The sequence below is a fragment of the Lepeophtheirus salmonis genome, chromosome 7 (assembly GCF_016086655.4).
Source record: "Lepeophtheirus salmonis chromosome 7, UVic_Lsal_1.4, whole genome shotgun sequence".
NCBI classification, from domain to species: Eukaryota; Metazoa; Arthropoda; class Copepoda; order Siphonostomatoida; family Caligidae; genus Lepeophtheirus; species Lepeophtheirus salmonis.
The window spans coordinates 24,155,276-24,178,072 of record NC_052137.2 but is presented as its reverse complement, the minus strand read 5'-3'; the positions used below and the strand labels follow the sequence as shown (position 1 = coordinate 24,178,072).

The 22,797-nt window shown below is 32.1% G+C and overlaps 2 protein-coding genes across 2 annotated transcripts in view; one reads left to right on the top strand and one right to left on the bottom strand.

The window, feature by feature from the left end:
* Positions 1 to 22,797, bottom strand: part of LOC121121738 (serine/threonine-protein kinase Genghis Khan-like) — a 40,908-nt gene that overhangs the window by 2,650 nt on the left and 15,461 nt on the right. Inside the window, 16 exon segments of the mRNA XM_040716708.2 lie at positions 59 to 327; positions 389 to 591; positions 593 to 678; positions 2,377 to 2,901; positions 6,573 to 6,755; positions 9,782 to 9,906; positions 9,959 to 10,213; positions 10,280 to 10,727; positions 11,094 to 11,365; positions 11,427 to 11,691; positions 12,014 to 12,287; positions 12,347 to 12,604; positions 12,667 to 12,783; positions 14,092 to 14,235; positions 15,205 to 15,504; positions 19,444 to 19,715. Coding sequence (XP_040572642.1) covers positions 59 to 327; positions 389 to 591; positions 593 to 678; positions 2,377 to 2,901; positions 6,573 to 6,755; positions 9,782 to 9,906; positions 9,959 to 10,213; positions 10,280 to 10,727; positions 11,094 to 11,365; positions 11,427 to 11,691; positions 12,014 to 12,287; positions 12,347 to 12,604; positions 12,667 to 12,783; positions 14,092 to 14,235; positions 15,205 to 15,504; positions 19,444 to 19,715 — 3,996 coding nt within the window.
* Positions 15,026 to 19,248, top strand: LOC121121739 (uncharacterized). Its single transcript, XM_040716709.2, has 3 exons — positions 15,026 to 15,194; positions 15,594 to 19,019; positions 19,077 to 19,248. Exons 2-3 carry the CDS (start codon positions 15,594 to 15,596, stop codon positions 19,227 to 19,229), a joined length of 3,579 nt encoding a protein of 1,192 aa, XP_040572643.1. The 5' UTR covers positions 15,026 to 15,194; the 3' UTR covers positions 19,230 to 19,248.

Here is a 22,797-nt window from a genome sequence, read left to right as displayed (position 1 = left end):
AAGAATAATAATAGATATTGAGATAATTAATAAGGATTAATATCTTCTTTTTTTTTACCATCTCGATCCAAATCGACACAGAAAAGGCCATCCTCTGTTCCAACAACCAAGCGATCTCTATCAATAATGCACGCTGAGAGAGCATTTTTTATGACACTGACAGATTTATCCAAAACTTCTTTGCATCTGAAAACTGCACGATCTGGAAGTTTATTTTTCTTGAGTATTCTATGCAATTCATTCAGTGCCACAACCCACTTTGATTTTTCATTTTCAGAGTCTGCCAACATGAGACATTGATGACGAACACCAGGTGGATCCATCAAGCTAAAAGTAGGAATGAAAAAAAAACATATATGTATACTCAAGATAATCAAAATATGCAAACCTAGTAGTAACTCTGAAAATGCATGGAACATCTTTCTTGTTGGCATGAATGACATCAGACTCTCTAACTCCAGATACTTCGAATTCTGGATCTCTCATGTCTAACACTTGACCTACAGCGACGCTTGCAGAAGCAACTTGTAGTTCATACAAGAAAAGCTTGAAATCACAGACAACAACAAATTGTCGCATCCATCCTTTTTTTCACTCCACCAGGCTTTGGAACTTTAACATAGCCTTCATAAGCTGTACCAATTCCACGATTCGGATCGATTCCTAATGGTCGGTTAGCTATTTATGAAAATAAGAAGTAAAAAATTAATGAATTGATTCAGCATGCTCAACATATTCATATTTTTCAAGTAGTATGTACAATATAACCAATGGGGAAGTTATTAGGTGTACATAATCAGGGCTGGTTTTACCATGATCAGGACCTGGAGACAAGATAAATCTCCACACCCTTTCTTTTTTCCCTTATATGAAATTTGATTTTTTTAAAACATAAATTTAGAATAAAAAAATATATATATAATGTATCTTTTTCTTCTAAAATATAAAGTGCAAGTAAATTTCTTTTTCTTCAAATGACTTTATTTTATGAAAAAGGTACAATCCCTTTTAAAAACGAAAAAAAAAATCATTTTCTTCCTAGTGTATATACGAGGGGTCCATGAAGTCCTCCACCTGACTAAGAGATAACGGTAATTGTTTAAAAAAAATCCTGTATTAAAAAGCCCATAATCTAAAGCATATGTTTCAAATTTAAAAGGCTCCACGTACTTTTTTGTTTGTATAGCAGGCACCAATAGTTTGTCAGTGAATTTGTGAAAATGAAGAAAATTGGGCATCGTAATGCTTAAGGCCTCAGCCTAACCAATATAAAAGCTGATCTGGTTCTTACTCCAAGTGAGTACACTCCTTTGTTTACAAAGATAACATTTTGGGTAGCTGAGTTTAAACGAGGCCGTACCAGCTGTCAAGTCGACCAAATAAAGTGACGACTTCAGAAATTGAAAAGAAAATACACAAAGCCGAACTATTGGATCGTCCACTGATAGTGTACATTATTGGGGTTTCAAAAAGTGCAGTACATTGCATATTATCTAAAAAAGTTTGGACATGAGAAAGCTGTCTCCAAGATGGATGACGCATTTTCTTACACTGGGGCAAAAAAAGTGTCGTGAAGAAGATTCAATGAGGGATGAGCGTTGTTATGTACTTATATTAGTTTGTAAACAAAGAGATAGAGAGTAGTACCCACTTGTGACAGAAAAAATAAAACTCCCTGAATTATAATATTATTTAATAAAAAATAACATAACGCATGTTACTCACACCTGTCAAAATTCTTCTGAGCATGCCCCATTTTTTTAAGCCACAAGCTACAGACTGTCACACCACCTTACAGATGGAATAAATTACTGTTGAGACTAGGTCCAGCACCGATTTTGATTCGATCTCACTTTATGGACCGATTTTTCCCGGTCTCATATATTAAGAGAGACCTTTTTTTTCTTAATCAACTGTCATTCATTTTTTTCAAAAAAATCTCAAAAGTAATCTAATTAGTTAAAGAGCAAAATATACTGTATACATATAAGAGACGGGGGTATCAAAATTAATCCGAGCTATCTCTGTTTAAACTTTGTATAACGTCATTGTACTTGAAAAAACATATGATGTCATATTATGAACAATTTATCTGTAAAATCGATCTAGACCGAACTTTTATATGAGACCGTTCCAGACAAAGCTTTTTTCTTGGAGCAAACTAATTCGGTCCAAGATAAAATATAACGGTCTCAGACAGGCCTAGGATTTCCAGACCCAAAAAAACCCAGATTCAAAAATTTCATAGTTTTTTATACTTTTAAAAGTATTTAGAGCTGGAAGAAGATTATGTTGACATAAAATTGATGAATAAATAAATATTTTTTCTTACAAAGAATACACAATCATAGAATTATTAGATAAAAAAGTACATACTTTGATCCAAAGGTACAGGACAAAAGCTTGGAACTTTTTCTCTACATCCCACATGGCAAGCAAAGCCACAATCTTCACAGACAACCCCTTGGCGCGTAAGTCCAATCATGAGGGAAGTGCAGTGCCTGCATTTGAGTGGAGATCCAAAAGTCCGTATTAAAAATTGATGTGCTTTATTCTTCTTATTATTAATTGTAGAAGAGGAGGAGGATGATGATTTGTTGTGATGATGCTGAGGAGGAGGAGGAGGGGGAGGATGATGAAGTGAGGATGAATGATGATGATGATAAATATCAAGGGAATGGCGAGGATCAGTCGTCGAAAGTTCTGAAGTATTTGATTTTGATGAAGCAATGGAGGGAGCATGATTATCTTCAACGTCACCATCATCTGATTCAACTCCACGTTGTTCATGCATCTTTTGGTTATCAGACTTTCGCTGCATTTGACTAGTATTGTTGGATGATGATTCCTTTAAAAATTGTTCCAAAAATGACATTTGACTACTAGGACGATCTCCAAGCACTAAAGAGAGAAAGTATCAATATAATAATCATATCTTTAGAGAATGAAATATAGGTGGTAAGTAAGTGAGAACAGCACTCAATTCTTTTAGATTTTACTAATTCAAAAAAGTCAAATTAAATTATTAATTTGTCCCCACAAACTTGATGGTTGTGCAGGGGCGTCCTCAGGGGGTGGACAGGAGGTGCTCTAGCCCCCAAAGGAATTTTTGGTTTTTACGATAATTTTTTTTTCCTCATTCGGGCAAATTATGCAGCAGGGCAAAAAAATTAAAATTTGAAATTTTTTGTGAGTAGCTATGGAATTTTGTATTTTTTGTGACCAGCTATGGATTTTTGAAATTTGAAAGAAAAAAAAATACATATATGTAACCCTGCAGACGCCCCTGGTGTGTGTATGGATTAAGGTTTCTAATAAAAAGTAAATCATACATAATATAATATATACACCACTGGATAACTGCAACAAGCACTTCATTCAAAGATTCAAACCAAAAAAGCATATGATTTTTCATAATTATAGCTCTATTTATAGATAAATTAAAATAATAATTTATTTTATTAATGTAGTAAATGTTGGATTCGAGTATGATTCAAACCCGAGCATTCTTTGAAAATTACTAATATTTTTTGGGGGAAATTTCAGTTGAAAGCATCCGAGTAATCTCTATTATCACTCAAAATAACATTAAAATTATATAGAGACACTTCTTCCTTCTTAGGAGAAGAGTTCATATATCAAAAAAGAGAAACCACAACATATACAGGGTGCAGAATATAAAATTTCCAATACATTTTATTGCATTTTTCGAGAAAGATGTTGTTTGATTTTTTTTAATCATGTGATTGTGTCATAAAAGATCTTTGTTTTAAATTGGCTACCAAATGAGTCAACGGGAGGCAAGTATCCAACTTGTTTGACGCCCATATAGCCCAAAAGGACATCACTGCCATCGTTAGGGTCAATGTGAGAACCGTCCTCAATATCCAACATGCCAAGAACGTTGTCAAAGAGGCGTCCAGAGCTTCAGGAAGTGGAGTTCAAAAATTTGCTCATGTATGACCCAGGACATGTGACCTACGTCATCCCCCGACTTGATAATTTTTGCTGGGGTACCATCGAGGCATCATAAATGCAACCCCACATCAAAATGTGCATGACCTAAAGTTCACAGTCTGTAAGGGTTGGGTAAACTACCCAGAGGACAACATTGTCAAAGACTGCACCAGCTTCCTGGATCGTATTGAGGCTGACATTGCTTCTAATGGAGGTCATATAGAATAAGGTGCACACTGTGATTTGCCAACAATTTTTGTAAATATTTTTTTTTCCAAATTAGTGAACGCAATTTCGAATTCATGAACCAAAAGGTTTGGTTTTTGCTAACTGGAAAAATTTGTTTCCGCACCCTGTAGTATGTGGAAAAACTTAAGTAATTTGTCCTAATACTACTCCACGCAGAAATCAAAAATTTCCACTCAAATCCAACACTAAAATGCAGTATCTATGACTTCAGTGAATTAAATAACCCAGTAAAAAAAAAAGAGACATTTTCCTGAAGGAACAGATTTGACTTAAATTTGATATTAAATATTTGGTCTATAACTCAATCTAACTATGAGTTCCGAGGTCTTTTAAGGAAGCAAGTAGTATTTTGATGAATTTAAATTAGTTTTATATAGTAAACTAAATCAAATATGACAAATAGATAAAAAAAATGCAAAAAAGACATAAAAGTCTTAAAATATTTAAAATCAAATACTAAGGTGATCACATGTACTTCTTTTTTTTATTATCAAAATTTAAAAAGTGTATTACATAAACTTTGTGTAGCTAACTGATAGATTTTCAATGATGTATTATACTTCATAAGATCATTGCTTGGGTTTAAAATACATCACTAATCAAAAATGTATCAAAATACTAATTTATTCATCTTTAAGACATCGGGAGTTGATATTAAGATTGAATTAATCCAATATTTAATTTCCAAGTAGTACAACACTCAATGGATAATGGATCAGGGGCGTCCGCAGGGTGTGGTAAAGAGGGGCTGTAGCCTCCCCCCAAACAACAAACTATGTGAATAACTATGGATTTTTTTTTCTAAAACATGTAATTCTTCAAATATTTATTTTCCAAAAAATTTAAGTTTTGAATTTTTTTGTGCATAACTTTGTATTTTTAAAATTTAAAAAAAAATCAAAAAACCAAGCCTCCACCCCAAAAAAATAATATATATATATAGAATCCTGCAGACGTCCCTAATGATACCATAGGCCAAAGTGGAGTCAAATCCGTTTCTTCGGGAAAACTTGTTGTGTATGCGTTACCATTTTGTACAAGTTGCAAACAAAAAAATAAGATGAATAGTTTTAATGAAGGATTTACAGTGCTTCGGATGAAAATAATGCAAAAATTGAATATTCCTATGGATATATTCATAGTGTAGTTTTTAATTATTGTAACACAAATTAATAAAATATAACTATTCTGGGGCACATTATAAAGTTCAAATGCACAGAATTATATTACTCATAAATACATTATAAGCAACTTATTTTTGATAGATCAAAATGAAAAGATATGTTCAATATATAGTTGGTAATTAGAATAACCAATGTTGTAATTAAATAATGCATTTAACGCAAAGTAATTGCAACTTGTACATAAAAATTATATATAATAGGTAAATGTATAATATTTAAATATTAATACCAAGCATAAAGTATGGTTAGGATTAAAAAGCTTTAGATAAAGTTTTCTGTATTTTTTACAAATGGATATGAAGAAAACCTTCTTCTAAAGATTATTAAAAAAAAGTTCTAGAAAGAGAACAATGTGAATATCTATACGAGCATATTATCATTAATGTTTGTACAAAACTTCTTTTTTTTTCAAAAATATGGTAATATGTCGTATAGTATATTACATATAATTAGAAGATTTTAAAAAATAGACACAGGAATGCCAGCACGATGCAATTTAATACTGAAGGTATATTATATATTATTATTGACACCTCTCGTCACTTGAGCATTAAGTATTAAATGACATTTTTTTAAAGGGAGAAAAAAAAAAAACATAATATAATATAATTAGTGATGTAAATCGTGTGTATTTTTTAGCTGGTCCGTTTTTTTGTAATCGGTAATCTGAAGAATGATTTTTCTTTTCCTCAGCTGTTTTTATTATTATTTAACTTCCTTTTCTACTACTACATTCCATTATATTCAAAACCTGAATGAACATTCGTTTGATTTCATAAATACGGAGAATAACCTAGAGAATTTGTTGCAGAGTTATAATTACAAGTCCTTGATGGAAACAGAGTAGAATTTAGGATCGATATTTGAGTCATTCTTGCCAATGTCCTTGTTTGTTTGCTTCTCCTCTTCCTCCTTGTCACAACTGTTTGTAACTGATCTAATAAAACATATTGACAACTAAGCTCCTCATTTTCAAACTGTCAGGGTTACCAAATTGATTTTCGGATTTTTTTTACCAAGCCGGAAATACACACAATTTTCATGACTAAATATTACCATCCATGAACCTGGCTTGGAAAATATTTATGCATAAAATGAACACGGCAACAGCAACAACTCATTCAAAACTCAAAAGGAGGATTTATTAAAAGAGAGATAAATAAAAGACAATTAATGATTTACCAGAGATTCTCGAAGAGGAGATGTGATTGGCATTATTTTCAAATTCAGAGAGACGATACAAATCAATGACACTAGAAGCAGCACCCAACTTGTAGTTGAAGGCTTTTTTGGGTCGGGAGGTTGTGGAGAAGGCCCTTCCACTCCCGTTATGTACGAGAGAGGATAGAGACGATGTTTGTACCGCTGGCATGCGTATAAAAGAATTGGGGAAAATACAAAGAATAAGACGGAAAATAACTTTTTGATTTTTTCTTATCTCTATTATTGGGGGCTGGCTCTGAGGATAGAGTTGCGATAGAAGCGATGAAGAAATTACATATATCCATGAATTAGCCCCGTTCATTTACAAATGAATCAATTTTTAATAACAAGTCATTATATATTTTGGTAGATGTATGTATAATTATTATCATGAATTAATTATTGATCGTATGACTTTCATTTCAAGGGTTAGACTCTTGAGTGAGGATTAAGCTAGTAATATATGTACATATAATAATATTTATAATATATATTCTGTTCAGCATGTATGTAAAGTCTACATGTGATTTCTATGTATTTAACTTTATGCTAATTCACAGGAGACGAAGAAAATGATGATATTATGTATGATAAGGCCTCCCAGAATACTCGCCAGAAATATAATTCTCCTCCCCACTTTGTCTATAAAAATGAAGGGAAGATTTTTAATATGATATAAGTATCAAGAAAGTGTTAAAATTGTAAATATTATGAAAACAATAACAAATAATTAATTTTGTATAAATAAAAAAAATTACTCATAAAAATTTATGAAAATAGATCCATGTATATCTGCTAAAACAAAGAACTGTTTTAAACGCTATCATTACAAAATGCACTCATAGCATGCTAAAAATGTACTGAATTCATCTTTCTTGTACATGCATATCAATGCATCAAAATAAAACGCACACAAAGAGCATGTTAATAATAAAGTAATTCATTGCTCAAATCCCCAAATGTCGCAAATCTAAAAAAAAGTTAATCAAAAATGATCTACTACAAGTACGTACAACAGAGGTGGATACCCGCTAATTTTCGTTAGTACACTAACGTTAGTCCCCTAATTAAATTATTTAAAGCAAAGGTCTGTCAAATGACCTTCCCATTCGTTTTTTCCGGGCCAAAGTAAGTTTTGATGTGGAAAAAGATTGAGGCACATTGTCTTGGTCGGGTGGGCTGTCTCCCTGGCTATGAGTGTTGTTCCTTGAGACTTCTTCCTCACTTGACCTCGTAGAAGTGGCTCAGACATGACCTAGGCAACAGGGTTATAAATCTATCTTTTTAAAAGTTGGAATTTGGTGAGCCTATTAAGAAGATATACGAAATAGCATTATTGAAACTAAAGGCTCAAATATCAAATCTTCAAAAACAGGTATATATCTAAGTTAATATAATGAGATTAGTGTTATGACAAATTTTGGAATTCCGATAATCCCTAATCCACCAATTTTCTCTTAGTCCACTAATTAGCGGAATGCCCACCTCTGATAACATAACATTGATGTGTTATAAAATGCAAATCAAATCATGGATGGATAAATCAATGATGAGAGGATATATATCTATGTGTCTGTCTGTCTGTCTGAAATTTCGTCTTTCTTTGCAGTGTATTTCTTTTACATATTAAAGGCAACAACAACCACAGCAATAGAAATAAGTAATAACAAAAGGCAACAGCAACAGGGATCATTATTTGAATATATATTTGTAGTGTTGTGTCAGTATTTATTTGGTTCAGTCCAGACTTAAAAGCGGTCCTTAAGACCGTCGATCCTTCGGATTGTCAGTACTAGAACTGATTTAAAAATAATAAAGTTGAGTGACGTCATCAAGGACCGAACTTTATCAATTTTAGGATTAAACTGGAAGGTACCGCAGACTTCAGTACTAAATAAGGACTGACAGAACACTGATTGTATGTATAGTGGTAGTCGCAACTCAAATCAAATCATCAAATCGACACAACAAAATTAAAAGTTACCTTGGTTTGTCATCATCTACATAATTTCGTTTAATCCTCTCTCCTCCTCTTTTTACATAGTATTATACCTAATTAAATAATAATATCTTCTTCCCCTTCAAGAAATGAGAAAAAGTTATGGGGAAGAAGGGATGATCATGGTGCGGCTTTGAGGAAAACGTTTGGAGAAATAGGAAACGAAGGCGATATTGATTGATTAATACATGAATGGATGATGGATTGAATCATTTGCGAACGTATAATTGTATATGTAGTATACTTAATATTATTACTATTTATCAATGATTGTACAGGATATATTAGAAGCTAAGCTACCTATTAAAAAATTTAAGAAATTTATTTCGACTTTCTTTTTCAGACTTGATATCAACTTGTGAGTCTTTTGTTTCAATAAAGGAATAGCTCTTTTTATTATTTCTGAAATTAGGAGTCGTGGAGGGGAACGAGGGGGAAAAGGAGGAGGAGGAGGTTGTCTTATTTGTGACTACTGGTGGTGGTGGAGATGCTGCTGCTGCTGGCGGAGGAGGAGCTGCTCTTCGGTTTGAAGATTTTTTAAGATTTAATCTTTTACCACGTGCATTATAGAGTTGGGATGTTCGAAGAGCATCACCTTTAAAATAAATTTTTTTAATGAGGTTGATGACATAGTCTCATTAAAAACACAGAAACAAAGAAAGAAACAAACTGTAAGAGATTTTGTGACCTATAGCATGCAATTTTAACAATAACATATGTGTATTTGGAAGGAAACCCATGGGGTTACTATTATGATTATCTTTAGTGAGTAAGTCTCCCACTCAAATAAAAGTTTATTTGTGCCATTGTTCAATCTTATAAAGTTATATGTATAACATCTTCTTCCATTTCATCGTCATCATTTGTTGCACTCCGAACCCACATACATAACAATCACACAACTAACACTGTTATGTTTTAGTAATATAAACTATCACTATTCAATCGAGCCTTTTTTTCAATAAATTAAATGAAAGAAACCTTACATCAATCATTTGCAGGGGTAGGGTTGGATGTAAAGTTACAAAATGAAATAAGAAATTACATAGAGCTCATCTATTTAGAAGAATTCCACTATCAATATTCAAAGTTACTTATATCCACATTAAAATTACATTTCTTAGTACAAGATTACAATGCATTGATTTCTCCATAGATTTTAAAGCAATAATAAATTATATAGACTTACTTCCATCTGCCACACTTCCGCTATTATTATTCTCTACTCGACTAGTTAGATCCTTGATTTGCGAGTCCTTGCGTAGTATTTCTCGACTGAAAGTATCGACTCTGGTTTTGAATTCTCGCACGTCCCTAAAGTAACAAAAATAAAAATTTCAATAAAAAGAATACACTCGATCCTTACATTCGAGCAGTTTCCAAATCGGCTCTGACTTTGGATAGTTCTTCATTGATGGCTTGTTTAGCTTGAATTTCTGACTGAAGGTTAGACTGTAGATTAAGTAATTCCATTTTCTCCAATTTTTGGGATCGACGGTTTTTCCAATTCTTTTCAGGAGTAGCTGATATTCCACCACTTTGTTTCAAATACTCCAATTCTTCCGTCATTTTAGTTGCTAGAGCCTGAAGATAACCACGAGCATCTTTTTCATCACTGACCCTGAAACATAAATATTAATGCATTATTGATTATTATTTTGAAAATTGTATGAGTAATCATACTAACCAATTAATAATTTCAGATATTTGAGATTCCCATTGAGATATAGATTCTTTTTTGTTGCGAAGTTCTTGGTAGCTATCTTCAAGTTCTCTACGACTCACTTGTAATTGATTGTTAACTTCTAACGATCTCTCCAATTCATATTGCAGCTTCTTATTTTCCTCCATTCTCATGAGTTTTTCTCTCTCAAAGAGGGACTTCATTTCAGATATAGACTCCTCAGTTTCATGAAGATTTTCAAGTCTTGACTTTTCGGTTTTATCTCGAAGAGTATGCAAGTCATGCTCCAAGACTCTACACAATCTTTCACCTTCCTCTATTTGATCTCTGAGGCTTGATACCTCACTATTATGTTTACTTTGCTGTTGTAATAGAGTTTCTTGCGTTGAGAGCTCCAACTTTTCCAGTTCGGCTTTTAATAAATTAACATCAGACTCATTGATTCCAGCTACTATAAATAAAGTAATAAACAAATTAACAATCGTTGCTGAGTATTCCTTCACTAAGAACAGGGCGGAGTATTATTTTTTTTATTCCTCTAAGTTCTACTACCTCAAAAATTAGGTAAAATCATATTTTATTATTTAATGTTTTTTCATATTATGTTAAAATCTTTATCAATCAGCCTCAAATGGTCGGACTGCACAAGAGGATCAGAGTTTTTTTTATTTTCTAAAAAAATGTTCATAATTGGTGAAAACTCATCAAAAATAGAGTAGGTAATAAATATACCTAAAAAGATATGGGTAGGTAAATATTTCATTAATAAATATGTGATATGTGTACACATCTATTAAAAAATTAAAATTCCACTTACCTCCCAATCCAGAAGAACTTCCAGCCTTGAGCATAGCGATTTCTTTCTCAAATTGTTTGCATTGAGCATCCGTTTTTTCCCGCAATTTTCGTTCTTTTAAAGATTCCCCTACGGATTCTTCTGTTCTCAATTCCAATTCACGCCTCAACTTTTCAGCTTTTCGTATATCTTGACGAAGAGTATCGATCTTTTGGAGGGAATTCTCAAGTTCCTCTTCTTTATCTCGAACCTGCCTGGATAACTTTTGCTTTTGTTGTCGGAGTTCAGACAATCTATTAAATAAATCAAAATATATAATATGAACCCTCCTACAATAAAAATGAAATGAAATACTTGTCTGTAACTTCTGTATACTCAGACATTGCCAACTTCCGTTGCTGAAGTGCATCTTTAAGTTCCTTTGATTGAAGTTTGAGCTTTTCTTGAGCCTCAGTCAAGTCTCTATTAATGTCTTCTTTTTCTAAACGATAAGTTTTAAGATTTTTTTCCAGCTCCTTTAATTTAGCGACGTTCTCGTTTTCATTAAATTCTAAGTCTCGTTTCGCATTGTTCAGATCCCGATTAGTTTCTTCAATTTTTTTTAGGGATGCTTCAAGTTCTATGAGAAAGGGATCTTTTAAATATGGTATTGTACATTTCAAATACATCTTATTGAAATATGAATGCAAATATTGAATTGAAGCACACGAACGGGTACATGTATACATTTACTCTGATAATAACAAAGATTGTATTATTACAATACTTGAATTAAACCCTCTTTTTTCTGTACAATAAATTTGTACACATGTACTAAATATTTTGAAATTGAAGAAGGATCAGTCAAATATGTTCATATAAGAAGACGGCCTTAGCTGTTGTGTCCTCATTCTTAATACACTGCTTTCTGCACGTCATAAATCATGTAGCTTTGATATTACCTTCATTTTTTCGACTTAATTTCTTGATTTCTTCCTCTAATTTTCCTATTTCTGCGGAATCATTGGCATTATTCGTTGGCTCACTTGATTGTTTTTTATCATTTAGGGGTCCGTGTGCCATGTTTTGAAGGGCTCTATTTGAATCACCAAGTCTACGTGCCAGTTCTTTTTTCTCATCCTCCAGTCTACATATTCTTCTTTCGTAGGCATTACGCGAAAGTGAATCAATCTGATCACTGCCAGTAGTAGTGCTATCTCTTGATGAAGAATAGTTCTGAAAGATGATATGGGTAAATAGAGTTTTCGTAATATATAACTATTATTCACACTTACGTTTTCTATAGAGACTTTTCGAGGTATTTTTCCAAGATCTGAAAGACAGCTACCTTGAGTAAAAGTGAAACCAACAAATGGTAAATGGAGTCCAGAAAAGATGGGATTATGAGGAGGGGGTTGAGCATCTGACTGACGTATGTCATTGTCATCTACATCAAAATTAGACGTGTCAGTTGGAGAAGAGACTTCTGGGATATAAGGAGCCTGTTGATTTGTAATACTCTCCCAAATAACACCAATGAACCAAGGATGGCTCTGAAAATAAAAATCAATTCATTGTGTATTTTATAATTCCCCAGCATTATGAAATAACCCACTTTGAAATCATCGATTCCATTTTGCCCAAGTCGGACCTCTGCACTACAGATGAGCCTCTTCATCAAATCTTTAGCAGAGTCGGTTACTTCAACATCCGATGGAAAGTCAAAACAATTCTATAGAAACAAAGAATTTTACAACTTGTTTTATAATTTTTAATATATTAAAAACGAGATCTCCATTTAATAAATAATTTAGGTATATTGTATATTAAATTAAATCAAGGGATTAAAATTCTCAATAAATGAAATGATTGTTGATAAGAATTAAAAATTATTTGTGTTACTCAGTTTATCAAATCATTAAGTGGAAGATGGTTTTTTCAAAACACTTTCGTTTGAATTTTGACAATTTAAGTAATTAAAAGTTCTTTTATGACTCTTTGATATAATAAAACCAAATTCAATTTGTCGAAAGTTAATTAATTTTTCTTTGAAAGGAAAATATTTTTTTAAACGCAAAACAAGGACATTTAAAAAAGAAAAAGATTAATTTTCAGATCATTATATGTGTCCCATTAGCACAAAAGCAATCTATTAAGATTTTTCTCAAAATTGAGTGTAAATTACATTTGTACTTTTCAATAAATTATTCTTATTAATCTTTGTAAGCGCCACAAATTGTATTTAAAGTAGCCAAAATTGACCGTCACAATAAAATAATGAGAAATTTATTTGAAAGGTCATATCAAGGGTAATACAAATCTGTTACAAATAAAGGCTCTTTACTATAGATACAATTCTTGGGTATCTTAAGTCATCCCAGGGGTGTTTACAGGATTATATACATATTATATTGTTGGTTTTTTTTTTTTTTTAGGGGGGAATTTTTTGGAAATTATTTTCAAAAATCTATAGCCATTCACAAAAAATGTCAAAAGTTATTTTTTTTGGCGAAAAAATTTCAAAAATCCACAGCTGTTCACAATTTTTTTTTTTTTTTTTTTTTTTTTTGAAATTTGCATATTTTGCATCCCACAAATTTGAATCATAAGCTTATGTCTATGATATATTGACCTCTATGTTTATATGAAATAAAAAAAATAATTTTGGGATTTTCTCCTTTTCTTGATTAATGTTCAAGGTTTATTTATATTGACGTACTTCATATATACATATATATTTTCTTTTTTTTTGAAAGAAAATATATAAAAAATGAACTTGTAGAACCTGGCTGCACAGGGCTTAAAAGAGAAGGGTTTCTTCATCCTACTCTAAGCAATATGTTAATATAAATAAATCCTAGCTATAAAGTAGGATTCTGTTCGTCAGATAATGTTTGACTACTATGTTTTATACTTGGATTAAACGCCTTTAAAACCCTGGGTTGTTCCTAAGATATAATAAATAAGTTATGACAGATATGAAGCCCATTTATGTATTGTTAACGTAGGTAATTAAACGAAGGATACAAATAAACCGTACCTTGTGGTTCATAATTTTTCCATACGTTTCTACTAAGGACTCAGCATAAAAAGGCGTCTCTCCGTAGAGCATTTCGTACATACAAACTCCTAGAGACCACCAATCACATTCCGGTCCATAACGGCCTTGACCATCTTCCATTGCCTAGATATTGGAGAGACAAATTAATAGAATTAACAACCTATATATTACGTACTTAAGCTAGGAACATGTCGATAATACGTACATAGGTAGGAGTTATGTACATATTATTGACTTAGAATGTACTTATTAGGTACATTCTATACACATTTTGAGGAGTAAAATCCTTCACGGCTCTAGATTTTGACTTGCAAACACAAAGTCCATCATTCGGGGGTAATGGAGCTTAGCCCCAGAAATTATTAACACCGTAATACAATCACTTATGTATGTTACTTTATTATATATATATATATATATATATTATAGAAAATTGGGGGGGGGGGTCAGAAACTTTTAGGGTGACTTGAGCACCCAAAAAGAGGCTAGTAACGCCACTGTTCAAAATACAATTGATTAAGCTGAAAAAGTACTTTTTTTTTTTTTTAATTATTTCAATCTCTATGTTATGCAGTTATGCAATTCATTTTATAGTAGGAGAGCTCATAATTTTAACCATTCTAAATTCAATATTTTTATGCATATGAGTAATAATGTTACTAAAATAGAAAGGATCTATCGATTAGAGGAACACAAACATTAAATTGTGTGTGATTGAACTCAACATAAAAAATTTAAAAATTTACGAGAAAGGCTTCAAAGAACAAAGCTAGAAATAAAGAAAAATTAAAGTGCTCTCAAAGTGTGATTAGTAGGGAGGGCGAGTGCGTTTCCTTCTCTTGGCGTAGAAGTAGGTAATTTTAATATAAAACTACAGAAAAGAAGGGGGAAGAGAAAGAAAGACGGAGTAAAAGGTTGAGAGAGTTTCTAGTCTATGGTGACGCCTCTACTGCCGAAGCCTTCTCCCCATCAATATATTATTTTTATTTATATTGTTAGTTGTTAACTCTTAATAGTTAAACTATTTCAAGTGGAACTTGGCATCGACGTTTTCACTAAGTACTTGAAAAGCAAAGTATAAGGTAAACTTACCCTTAATATTTCGGGTGAAATGTAGTCCGGGGTTCCCACAGCAACATTACTCTGAACAGTTCCATCCGCACACAAGCGAAGGCAGGATCCAAAATCAGCCAATCGTATATGACCGTCAGCATCCAAGAGTACGTTATCGGGTTTGATGTCCCTGTGCACATAGCGGAGGTTGTGAATTGAGTCGATGGCGAGCACCATTTCTGATATATAAAATTTAGCCATATCCTCAGGCAAACGATCTTCAAATTTACTGAGGAGTGTGAGGAGATCCCCACCACAGTAGTAGTCCATAACCAAATACTGAAAGAAATAATATAATTATTATGATATAACAAGAAGGGCGATCAAACATAAGTAATAATAACGAATTACAACTTCTTTTTTTTCAGATGGGAAAGGGCCGTCAAACTGCCCCTTATGATGTACCTCAATGCATGACTTTCCATCCAACAGTGGATCAAATTCAAGATTTTCAAGCCTATATGGAGTATATGGAAAAACAAGGGGCACATCAAGCTGGCATTGCAAAAATTGTTTTACCTAAAGAGTGGATACCTCGAAAGGTGGGATATGGTTTAGATACTCTTCAAAATATAGTTGTTAAACGCCCTATCAAACAAGAGTTTACTAATGTGGGGGAGGACAAAAGAGCTTTTCAAACCAAAAGTAGCTCAAGAGGGCCTATGAGTATACAAGAATATTATGAAATGGCTCAAAATCACACTTATAGAACACCTCCTCATAACTCTCATGACGATTTGGAAAGAAAGTATTGGAAAAGTCTCTCTTTTGTGCCTCCTATTTATGGAGCGGATATCACAGACTCCATCACTGATCCAGACTGCAATGTTTTTAACATGGCTAAGTTACCAAGCATTCTGCAATATGTGAATCAAGACCAAAATGAGTCATATGCAGGTGTAACTACTCCCTATCTCTATTTAGGAAGCTGGAAAACAACTTTTTCATGGCATGTCGAAGACATGGATCTCTATGCAATTAATTATCTTCACTTTGGAATGCCTAAAACCTGGTATTGTATACCACCAAAATATGGGCATCTTCTGGAAAAAGCATGCAGAACGCTTTTTCCAAATGTGACAAGTTGTTGCTCAAACTTTATGCGCCACAAAACCTGCCTCATAAATCCGAGTCTCTTAGACGAATTAGGAGTACCGTACCAAAAGGTTGTTCAGGAAGTAAGAAATGCTATAGTTGTTTATCCATATGCCTATCACTCGGGTTTTAATCATGGATTTAATTGTGCTGAATCTACAAATTTTGCTTTAGAAAGATGGATTGAGTATGGAAAGAGGTATAGGCCCTGCGATTGCACAAGTAATAATGTAAAAATAAACATGGATTGTTTCGTTAAGCGATTTCAACCTGATGTATATGATAAATGGATGGCTGGAAATGATATAGGACCTCATCCTGAGGATCCTCCTGACGTTGTTGCTCTCATAAAATTAAAAAGTGAATGTCCAGAAACCTATGCGGCAATTATGACAGAGAAATTTCAAAAAGAAGCAGAGAATTTGTCAGAAAAGATTATGTTCTACACATCCACCGGGAGAAATCTTGCTGTGTTCAAGAGTACATTGCGACTTGTGAGAGGAGACAGTGTATTAAGTAGCATAGAAAAAAAAGAATTTGAATTTTGGAAACTGGAGCAACGAAACAACTCTAAAATAATATTTCAAGAAGCTGGAGGGCCAATAGTTTCTGTTGATAGACGTTTAGTTCACATATATCAACATGCTGAATTAAAGCAAATAAAAATAAAAGTTCTTCCAAGAACACTTACTATAATAGGAGATGGCCTCGCTTTACTCAAACAATCCCTACCGAATGAAAGATTTAAATGTGTCAAAGAATTAATTGATAAAGGTGTACTTATCAAAATTGGAGAGAGACAAATGAAAAGGAAGCGAGACATCAAGAAGATCCCTGATGAACCTCAACCTGTGAAGAGTGATAAGAGTCTTTCTAAATATGAAAATAATAAAAAAATGATTGAGAAAGTAATTTATGAACTTAAACATTCATATCTGGATCTCAAAGCTTTAGTATTCTCAGATAATATGAATAAGTATTATGGTAATCATACTGATGCACTAACTACATTCATGGAGGGTTCAGATATGAACACGTTAGTTCAATCGAATATATTTACTAAAGTTAACGAGTTCAAAGTTTTTATCGAAGAAAATGACGACATTCCTATTGCTCTAGGAGTCAAGGATGATGGTTTTGAATTGTACTCAATTTTTAAAAACAACTCAACAGGAAATTATATTGCTATAAATCCTCAGACACTCTGTCAACCAAATATAAAGCAGGAAAATTTGCAACTAAGTCCTGATCAAACTATTCAAGATCTTCTTAGAGATAATAAACTAACACTGATTGAAGAAAATAAAAAATTTAAGAAAAATATAGAACATGTTTTTGTATCCACTGACGTGAGAACTTACTTTCATAAAGAACTTAAAATGGATTTTCATATGACGAAGAAAATCCCACCCAAAATCTTCTATAAAGGTAGACCAAAAAAGAAGCTGATAGACTTTTTCAAAGATGTTAATATGGAAGAGATCTTGGCTAGTGACATGGTCTCATATAAAGAAGATAATTGTTTTTATGTGTACAAAGCAATGGCAGAGTATGGAAAGAAAGCAAAGGAAAGTGTTATCACTGACATAACTATGCAAAAATATTTTCTTCATTCTAAAGGTAAAAACAGAGTTAAAGTTCACGTGATTCGATGGAGAAACAAGATTTTGTATCGACTCGCTTTGGAAAGTGAAGAAATAAAATGTCAAGAATGTCTAACAAATGAGAAATTTCAAGACTTGATAAATAGAAGAGTGTTAAGAGAGTCTAATTGTCGTAGAATCCACGACATCAATAGACTCGATAAAATTATTAAATGTGATTTAGTTCCTAGAAAATTATTCAAATTTAAAGTTCGTGGACATCCAAATCAGTATGTATATACAAATCAAGAACAGACTGAAATACTTATAAAACTACCCGAAGAACTTAGAATAATGCAGAAGTCTCCAGTTGAGGCAATGATAAAAGCTGAAATTTTATACGATGGACAAGAGGATGACACAATAAGTTACGAGGGGCTTGGAGCCCTTGAAGAGATAATAATGAGTAAAACTAAAAGCTCAGAGGAATTGAACGAAAGTCAATATGAGATTAATCACCCATCGTTGGATGTTCATGTCGTCAAAAACTATAGAGATAATGAAATGATCATTATCAAAAAAATTGAATTAAAATCGATAGTAATTCAGGACGACGATACCAAGCAAGAAGTTAATAAAGTAAATGAGTTAGTCAAAGCTGAATCAGAAGAAGAAATAGTTCCTAGTACGTCAAATGACTTTTTAATCAAAGAAGATGAAGAGGTAGATGAAGATGATTACGATGATATTGAAGAATCGGAAGATGAAATTTTCATTCCAGAAATAGAAGAAAATTCTGATGATGACAAATCGTGCGCCTTTAGTGACGATGACCCTGACTTCAAAGTGAATGGAAATCGCAATTCCATAGTTATGCCTGGTGTAAGAAGGCGAAAAAGATCTCAGTCTAAAATAAGAAAAACGAGGGGCAGGGGCAGAGGGAAAGGCAAAAAACCAAGAACTACGAAAACTAAAGGAAAAGAAACAACTACCCATTCCAATATAAGATCATTTAACCCAGTGACTATCCTAAATAGCATGAGTGACCAAGATGAAATGAAACCCTACATGAATCATGTCCTCAACATTTTGGAAAGCTCAAAACTAATAATGAAGGTAAATATATTATTATATGATTTGATATATTAGTAATTAAATTTTATTTTTATATAGAATCAAGAAGAATTTGTCTGGACATCCAATGACATTGAAGAAGCGGTTAATGAGGCTCTTGAAAGCTCGTATACAGTTCCAGAGATCAAAATAATTATTGACAGTATCCTTACTTTCTCAAAAGTATCTCATGATATTAATAATAAGGAATAAATACTAATTTCACAATTAATATTTGAAGAATCTTTCATTTAAGTAGATATATCTATTAGATATAGTATTAAATTATATATACTTTACTTGACCAGTAATAATTTGAATGAAACATAACCTATGTATTAAAAAATTATATGCTCTTTGAACGGATTTTCAAGTGAATCCATAAAAATAGACACTATAAACTAATATAACATAAAGTAATACTTACTAAATTTGTTTCATCTTGAAAGGCATAATGAAGATTAGTAATCCATCGCCTATCTCCATAAACAAGTACATCTCTTTCTTCTTGGAAGCAGGCAGTTTCTGCTCTTTTAAGCATTTCCCATTTATTAAGGATTTTAAGAGCATATACATTGCCGGTATTTTTCAACTTCACGACGCATACTTCACCAAAAGCACCTCTTCCTATTACTTTAAGTATCTCAAAATCTTCTTTGCTCAATGATAACGACTTTACTCTGTTCACGACAGGTTTAACTAAAAAAAAACACAAAAATATACGATAAATATATAAAACAAGAGACAATAAATATAGCAATTAATTTATCTACATAGATTTAACGCTAATAATACGGTTTCAAAAAAACTAAGCACGAAATATCTAGGTTTATTTACATACTTATTTTAAAAATATGTACATATATGCAATGAATGACCTTATTGTTTGAAGAATTGAAAACATTCTTGTAATGTCGAATGTTGTATGAGCCTTGACCGTGAGGACAAATATATTTTATAGGAGCATTCAGAATTATTAAGAACATAAATCACTTTTAGAGAAGTAAAATTAAATATAATCACGTTAGGTACGAAGCATTTGCCGTGGCATTCTGGTGATTAAACAATACTAAAACGTTGATACGTGAAAACTCCCTTTAAGTAGTACGTGGAGTGATTAGAGGGATTCTATAAAAGTAAATGCATCATGACTATTATTGTCTTTTATAATTTAAAAAAAGATCATGGCAAAATTTTACTTGCCATTCTGTCAAATTATAAATAATAGTCGTACTTGGGGAACTTGATATTTTCTCGGGTGTACGCAATGTAAAAAGTTTGAAAATCATTGGTTCTCAAATGGATGTTCATTGAAAAAAGGTTGATCATTCCTGTTCTAAATAATATCGCCTAACTTAATTAGTGATGAGAGGTTACTCGCTCGTCGTGTCGACCTGCGTTATTTCAACAAAAATTAACTCGTTCATTACAGTACAGTTATTCTCAATAAGGGCTATGCGTTGTTATCTATGTCTCTTAGAAATGGTCTTTTCTTAAATAAAAGAATAATAATACAAATATTTGGCCAAAATTAGATGTCCCTTAAAAAATATACTTCTACTGGATCGGCAGTGATGAAAAGGTTGGGAATCACGGATTATGAGTGAAAAGGTATGTATACGCAATTTCGTGAAATGAATTTATAAATTTAAATTAAATATATTGAATTAATATTAATAAAAATGTTTTAGAGTTTCTCATTTGTCATTTCCCAGGAAATTATCGTTGAACGGTATCCCGTTAGTAATCATAAATACTGTGAAATTCATATATTTATTTCTTTTTATACCTGAAGAAGAAATAATACATTTTTAGCAATTTTTACTTCTATATTCTCAATTTTTACCAGTAATAGTACGCTGGTTTTTTAGGGCATTTTTCCATAACTCCACGAAAAAAAACAAAAAAAACTGAAATCGTAAGGGTCGTAAAAAATTAAACGATATCATGAAATAATTATAGGTATAAAACCACAAAAAATCCAGGGTAAACTGGATCCTGGGAGATAAATTTTCTCATGTAGTCGAATTGGATAGAATGTTGTGGGCTGGGGTCGAGCTGCGTTACTATTTCTAAAAGTACGGACTAAAAAACAATAACTCGTCCATCACTACTTCCACAGAAACTTTGTTCCTAGGAATACTCGACTTTGCATTCTAATTTTGTAGATTATAAAGTAAAAGTTCCTTCTTTAAGCATAATATTTAAGAGTTTCCACCAATTGTATTCGAATAGCACTCGTCAAATGTTGCAACACTCTTTTAATGCTATCGTAAATATAGGTTCTTCCCTTACATATAGCAGTAACTCATTTTATCCCCAAAATCCTTCAACAGGCATCTGATATTAACAAAGGTCTTAAGTCAGAGGTAATCCATATCTCAAACTCCCCTCTTCTCCTCGGGCTATTACAAAAATCCCATCTCTTCTTATAACATATATACCAATTCAACTTTCAAGGAATAATGTTCGAAAACATATTATTATGGAATAATAAACTAGAGAGATATTATTAATCTGAAAAATTAACATTACATAAATGTTGAGTATTATCATTAAAAAATTTGTGTCTGCAACTAAGGATCATGTTGCTACAAATGTTTCTGAACATTATTCCTTAGAAGTTGAATTGCTATTTTAGAAGGATGTCACAATATCTGTATTTTATCAGGCCTCATGATATCTCTCCATATTATTAATCCAATAAAATAAAATTCAATGATATAATTACTTTTTCTTCCAAGTAATATGAAAATGTAGGTCAGCAATGGTTGACAAAAATATCCAATAAAATATATACAGTCAGAGTTGTACATATTTATTTGTTTGTAGCAGATTCAACTTTGATTTCAGAGTATCAAGAAAACGTGACACTTATCAGATATAGTTTATAATTTAAATATTTAGTCATATGCAGTGGCGAAATAGCACAACTTTAACAGAGGATACCATGTGTAAAAACTATATGATGCCAATCATAAAAAGTAATATCGACTAAAAATCCCTAAAATGGAAAGATTTGTACTTTTTTTTTTTTTTTTTGTATGATAATTAAACACAAGTATATTTTTCTTTCATTTTAAATGTTAATTTTTATATAAAACAAGGAAATAAGATTGTAGAACGATGTAATAACTCATTTTTAATGTCCAATATATAATAAAACTAGGAATAAGAGGGATCAAAACTTTGATAGACGATAAGGTTTTAAGTTATTTTATTTGTTGATCCAATTTTGACATCCTATAGTACAGCATATTCCTTTATATGAATGAAAAAATGGGTTCAATTGCTGTAATACTTGGTTGTTTAGTCTCTCAAAATGTAGGTATGCAATTCATTTTAAAAATTCTGGATAAATAATATGACTATGATAGTCAGGAGATAAATAGAAGTTAGTATGATTTACTTATTTGACTAACGACCAGTTCATTTCGGGCCTTTTTTTTCTATTTCTTTTTGGATGAAAGGTAGTATGATACAATAAAGGTAACGACGTGCTTTAAAGAGGAAACCCTTCTACATTTAAAACAGCATATGTGCAGGGAAAATATTATATAGGGGGGAAGGGGTCATTATCAAATTGAAATTCATATATATTTATTTTATTACGTATTTTTATATCAATTTAAACCAAAGACAGGCGAGAATTAGAGGAAGATGTTAACCCACACATAAATGATTAAATAATGAACAAAAAAGACATAAAGCCCATGGAACAATCGTTTTTCCTTTTCTAATCGCTATACTTCGTTTTTTCTTTACTCACATCCCCTCTTTA

What these genes read in the sequence shown, in the direction of transcription:
- LOC121121739 (XM_040716709.2), top strand. Translation starts at nt 15,594, where the DNA reads ATGGGAAAGGGCCGTCAAACTGCCCCTTATGATGTACCTCAATGCATG. An exon ending in GCTCAAAACTAATAATGAAG is followed by an intron (nt 19,020 to 19,076) that starts GTAAATATATTA and finishes ATTTTTATATAG; the next exon opens with AATCAAGAAGAATTTGTCTG.